The sequence below is a fragment of the Solanum tuberosum genome, unplaced genomic scaffold, assembly GCF_000226075.1.
Source record: "Solanum tuberosum cultivar DM 1-3 516 R44 unplaced genomic scaffold, SolTub_3.0 scf00001, whole genome shotgun sequence".
NCBI classification, from domain to species: domain Eukaryota; kingdom Viridiplantae; phylum Streptophyta; class Magnoliopsida; order Solanales; family Solanaceae; genus Solanum; species Solanum tuberosum.
This window is the reverse complement of record NW_006238927.1, coordinates 431,117-437,099: the sequence shown is the minus strand read 5'-3', so window position 1 is coordinate 437,099 and position 5,983 is coordinate 431,117. Positions and strand designations below refer to the sequence as shown.

The window sequence follows — 5,983 nt, the reverse complement described above, 5'->3', positions numbered from 1 at the left end:
TCAATATTTAAATTTTTTTTTTTTTTGGGGGTGGGGGGTGGGGGTGTGGGGGGAGTTTAAGAGAGAAACCTGGAACATTGAGCTACTAGATCTTGCAAAGAGCTGTATGTTTGTATCACCTGAATTTATCAGATTGACATTGGAAAGAAAATTAACTAGCTTATACAAGTTTCGTCAATACAAAACAAGCCTTTCTGACTGAGTTTCTCTTAAGAGTTCTCTCATAACATCTGGTATGTTACATTTGCTTCATTTTACAGGGGATGAAATTGCTGCCAACTGGAAGGAAAAATATATTCTACCTGACTATCTATGGATCAGTGGTTAGATATTTAGTCCAAATAATTCATTTTCAGCAGTGATAAATTTGCTTGTGCTGATGGTTCGTTAGTTATCTTCAATCTGAATCTTATTTCAGCTTGGAGCAGGATCAGTTTTGGTGCATCAATTCTCTATGCTGATAAATTCCATCGTCTCAAACTTTGGGCTAAGTGAAGAGTTCCACAATCCTGTATGTTCTCTCTTTGCAATAAATAGGATGTTCATTTAACAGTTAACCCATGTGTTAATCCTAGACTGTTTCCTTTCTTATCTCGTCTTGTTACTGTGTGGCTTATCGTCATTGTGGCTGAATCGTTTTAGCTTTGCTTTAATGTTTTTCTGATCCTAAGCCTCTAAAGTCCTTGGCAATTTACGTTTTGCCTACTATTAAGTCTCACTGCCGTTCATTTGTGTTTGAACACCTACAGGTTTATGCTTTGTATTAATCGTTGAACATCTTAATGGACACATGATTGGGAACTTGAGTTAGTCCTAACATACAAGTATCATGTGAAGACAGCTAGGAATACCATAGTCTGTGTAAAGGCATATTTCTATACATATTGCTAAAGAGCTTGACCTCTTTGTTCATAATGTTGTAAAACCTCAAATGATTCATAAGTAGATTGATCTATTAAGCCTTTTTAGAGTAAATTGGCTAATTAAACTGAATTTTGTGGAGGGAGGGTTGAGGACACCTGACCCAATATTTACGGTATGATAATTAACGTTTGGAAGTGAAGCTCAGTAAAATTTTGAGTGCAATTTTTTTGTTGGTAATTCTGATATTTGAAGTTGAAGCTATTACGAGGAAAGAGCACAGTGGACATAGTTGAAGCAAGTATAATTTTATTTTTGGATAGTAATTATGTTATTGCTTGTTTCAAGGCCAAAATTGATCAAACTAATTGTTGAAGTCAAATTGTGCCACGTATTATGGGACGGAGGTAGTACATTCAGTTTGCCGATTCAGATTTAATAAATTAACCTGCCAAATCATGCCTTAGAAACTGGGTGTGGTCGCCGTACCCATATTGGATGAGTGATAATTAAAAAAAAAAGATGTTACTTTGCAATTATTTGTCAAAAATAAACTAGTATTGGATACCTCCATACACTCATATCTGATAGATATCCGAAAACTAGTTCATGTATCATCAATGAACAGAGAATGAAACAGGGTGTTCGATTTCATTTATGACTTCTGCCTTACTCCTTACACTAAACAAAATCTCTTGCACACATGTATAATAAGGAAGACCTTGCTGGCTTATTCTTTTTCTTGATCAGGAAAGAGAGATTCTGGAATCTCTTGATTTCACTGCTACGCATCTTTCAGACATATTTTTCTTACTCCAAGATCGAAAAGAACATCATATAATCGCTAACTACCAAAAACATAGGAGTAGTAGCACTTGCTAAAGCTAAATGTTTTATCCCTCTGGACACGTAAAAGCTAAAAACAGTCTACTAGATAAGCCAAGTAAAGCAGTGTCAGATGCTGATGAAATAGTATTCTTTCTCTTTAGAGAAGTCAATTCCTTATTCAATCTCCCCCTGATGGGTACTTCTATTTACTGTATTGGAGTTCAGTTTCATATGTTGACTTTCTTCCCGTAAACCGTATTCATTTTGGAAAAGAAATTTGACTCTATTCTTGCTCATAAAACTTTCTTGGGCCCTTGCAACTTGATGTGTACTGCAAGATTTTTGTATGGGAGTATCTTCCATAAAGAAACCAGTTTGATGTTAATTTTCTATGAGTCTTTTGATATGTTTCATTTATACATTTGAATATGTGACTTGCACCAAAAAAGATCATGGATGTGTATCTTAGTGGATTTCATCTTGATTTCAGGTCGCTGTATTTATTCTTGTCGGAATCATCCTTGCTGGAGCTGGTCTAGGATATTGGTTGGTGCGGAAATTTGTTATATCAGATGATGGTAATGTGGATGTTGGTGTCGCGCAATTTGTTAAATGGGCCATACGCATCATTGGCATTACCTTCATCTTCCAGGTTTTGAGAACTTCTTCTGTTCAGTTACTTCGATGTTGATATGATGGCATTTTATGTACACATATATGTTCTTCCTATGCTCAGTTGTTGGGTTCTAGCAGAAATCACAATTATCTTTTCAGTCTTCAATTGGTTAGAAATTTAATAGTGAAACTTTGATTAAGAATAAAATAGAGAAACAGAGTAAGAGAAAGAATACAATTATTCTGCAATGACTATTATTAGAGTGGGTAAAAGTCCCACATTGGTTGGGGAATGGACGGGTGGTCTCCTTATATGGACTTGGGTAAGTCCTCATCCCTTTGAGCTAGCTTTTGAAGTGTGAGTTAGGCCGAAGACCTAATTTAACATGTTACAGAGCCAGGTCCATCCCCGTTTGGACTCGTGGTCCACGCTCCAGTTGGGCTTGGCGTGAAGAGGGTGTTAGAGTGGATAAAAGTCCCACATTGGTAGGGGAATGGACTGGTGGCCTCCTTATATGGACTTGGGCAATCCTCCCCTCATGAGCTAGCTTTTGGGGTTGAGTTAGGCCCAGGTGCCATTTCTTCATAGCTATGTTAAGGACCATTTCGGAGTGTGGTGACCTTTAATGAGAATTTTGCAATAGCTATGGAGCTCTCTTCTCTCTCATGTAAAACCCTAACCCTACATTACATACACTTGGATTTTCGCCTTAGGCAGTCTCTGGTGCAACCTTCTTCTTCAACGACCCCATTAGCCCCACATCCCCTCGAATCCTAAAGTCAACCCCATACTCAATATGAACTACTCTAATCTCTTGAAACCTCAAACGATGAAGAACGCCATGCAGAACCGTACCATTGCCATTCTAGTTACGATGCTACATGGAGAACCGTATATTGGATGGACTAAAGCGGAAGTTGAAAGAATTGTCATCATTGAAAATCTCCAACACGCTGTTGGCAAATTTTCATATGGATGGCTTGAGCTTGAGGAATTGAGATCGACTATTCCCACACAATATAGTATGAAGGGAAACTTGTTAGATTGGTTCCTTTCGTAATCAACATGTTTTGATTAGGTTATCTCTTAAGGAGGATTTTATCAACCCAACATTGAAGGTCGGTTATTATATAAATCCAATGATGGTAGTTCATACCAAATGAGGCCACTTATTTATGATTTAGGATTTTAGATTGAGGAAGAAACATCTCCCATTGGCCCTATTAGTTTGGGCCTTAAACTTGGTAAGCATGTGATGCACCTACTTGCTTTCTTAACTTTGGCCTTGTATTCTTAGGCAGTGTTATCAAAGGCGAAATGCGCAAAAAAGCTCTAAGGTCCGTGGGGGGTTTAAGCGCTAAGAGAAATAAAGCGTGGACTTTAATGAAAAAGGGGTGCAAAGGCAGAAAAGAATACAAATATATATGTTTAGTCCAAGACTAATAATTTTTTTTTTTTTGAGAATGGTAACTTTTTCTTCTATTTATCCACAGGTATACTACATCAAAGTAGCCCCTCTCCCAAAAGTATTACAAACTAGACTGACTCCATCTATGCTTTTTGTCACAAATAGTCTAAAACATCAAAAAGTTCTTCTGCCTGTACTAAGACTTTCTGTTTACACCAAAAATAATAAAGAGCTATACAATTCATCTTGAAATTCTGCACATTGTTCTTCTTGCCCTCAAAACATCTTTGATTCCTTTCTTTCCATACTGTCCACCATATACATGCTGGGACAATCCTCCATCTCTCCTCCTTAATTGTAGTATTGCCAATATTGATCCAACAATTTAGGAGTTGTGCTATGTTTCTTGGTTTCACCCAAGTGATCTTTCTAAGGCTGCTGAATATTCTCCATAATTGATCTGTCCATTTGCAATGCAAAAAGAGATGGTTGACTGTCTCTTCCTGTTCCTCACACAGATAGCATCTTGAGCATAGTTGGAACTTCCTCTTCTTTATATTCTCTTGTGTCAGCACTGCTTCCTTTGCTAGTAACCATGTGAAACAGTTTACCTTGTATGGGATTTTAGGTCTCCATATCATCCGCCATGGCCATAGCTCCAAGACTAATAATTATAAACATGAATGACAAATATATGACCAATGAAATTGAAATTTTTTTATGATTAAGTGAAATATCAATTATTTAGTTTCACTTCTTCATAAGAGGCTCATTGGCAAGGAAACGTTTGCCTTAGAACCTTGATGACGACACTGAAGCGCACATGAAGCGAGGCGAAGCGCTCAACACGTTTTAAGCCTCGCTTCAGGGTTTAAGCGCGCTTTTGATAACACTGTTCTTAAGTAGGTGACACACCTACTTATACTACTTTATCTTCGTTTATCTTTATCATTTAATATAGTTTTTCGGGAATACAATCATTAGGGTAAGCATGGGGAGTAGGGTCAAGGCGTGGGATATTGCTCTAGTAGCACCTATTTTTATCGTATGGAGAAAGATTTAGGAGAACCTTGATGGAATAGAGAAGGATTTTGCATACTTGAGGATAGCATCTTATCCCTTGTTCTCTTTTGCTGCTGCACGCATAAGTTTCCTTTAGGTATAGAAGAATTAATGTCATTCTTAGAAAATCATATATATTGTGAAGTTCTCTACTTTTTGGTTTACTCCTTATATGCAAGTATATGTTTTGTGTCCATTGTTAATAAAGTATTATTACTTGATTAAAGAAATAAGGAACTGAAAACCAATGTTGAAGATCAAAAACTCTCTTTTACGTCATCTATACTTTTGGGGTTGGGAAGACTTTCTAGAGGCTCAATGCTAGACAATGTAATGTTGGCATCATCTTGGTGTGCTATCTATAAAATGATTTTTATGGTTTATATAATAGAAAAATAACTAGGAAGGGATGAAGTATCTGTGAAAATTCTGATGTGCCATGTATATTTTTGCACTATGATGTAGTCAAATTAATCTAATACACATACGGACACATGCTTGACGCTGTTATTAACATAAGATATAGTGCACTTAATTTTGTCTTTTTCTTTGCTAGAGCACACTTGATTCTCCTTTAGCGATCTTGGTGCTCAGTTCTTGGTGGCTTATTTGCTTTGCTGTTACTTCTATGCAGCGGCATGCGTCAAGGTAATTTCTTGTCTTAAGTTCTCTTTTGAATTGTTTCTTCATGGTCATTCTCTGTTATGCAGTATAATTGGCCTCAATTCTTCTTCCTTTTTTGATAAATAAATAATCTGTCTTTAATCTACGCACTGACAATATCATGTACAACATTTAACTTTCAAAAATCCGTACAACTATGTTTACACCAATATACAAATGACTGAAAGATATCCTTTGGCTCTTTTCTATCCTTTGAAAATTCTTTGTTCATCCCCCTAACAAGTGTGATAGTGGAATTACAGTGAAGCCTCTCTATAACAACCTCGTTTGTCCAGATCTTATTTTGAATGTTATTGTATACGCCTATAACACCATTAGCATTTATATTTTATTTGGTTGTTATAGACAAAACTTAACCAAAAAATTATATTTAATAATATTTATGTTATAAAAGTTTAAAGAATATTTAATTTAAAGGTATGTATCCCATATGGCATGAATGATAACGAAAAATGGCAGAATTTGCCTAAGGAATGTAAGGTGATTTTTTGGTAGTTCCTTTGCTTGAGCGTTTTTTTTTTTTG

The 5,983-nt window shown here is 36.3% G+C and overlaps 1 protein-coding gene across 3 annotated transcripts in view; it reads left to right on the top strand.

The window, feature by feature from the left end:
* The window catches only part of LOC102598415 (uncharacterized), a 31,346-nt gene that overhangs the window by 9,189 nt on the left and 16,174 nt on the right, over positions 1–5,983 (top strand). For all 3 annotated transcript variants that reach the window (XR_001473065.1, XM_006337945.2, XM_015307259.1), the window contains exons 5-8: positions 261–323; positions 419–511; positions 2,180–2,341; positions 5,332–5,423. Coding sequence is in view for 2 of the 3 variants with exons in the window: in XM_006337945.2 (XP_006338007.1) it covers positions 261–323; positions 419–511; positions 2,180–2,341; positions 5,332–5,423 (410 nt within the window). In the remaining variant the exon portion in view is untranslated. The remainder of the gene's footprint in view (positions 1–260; positions 324–418; positions 512–2,179; positions 2,342–5,331; positions 5,424–5,983) is intronic.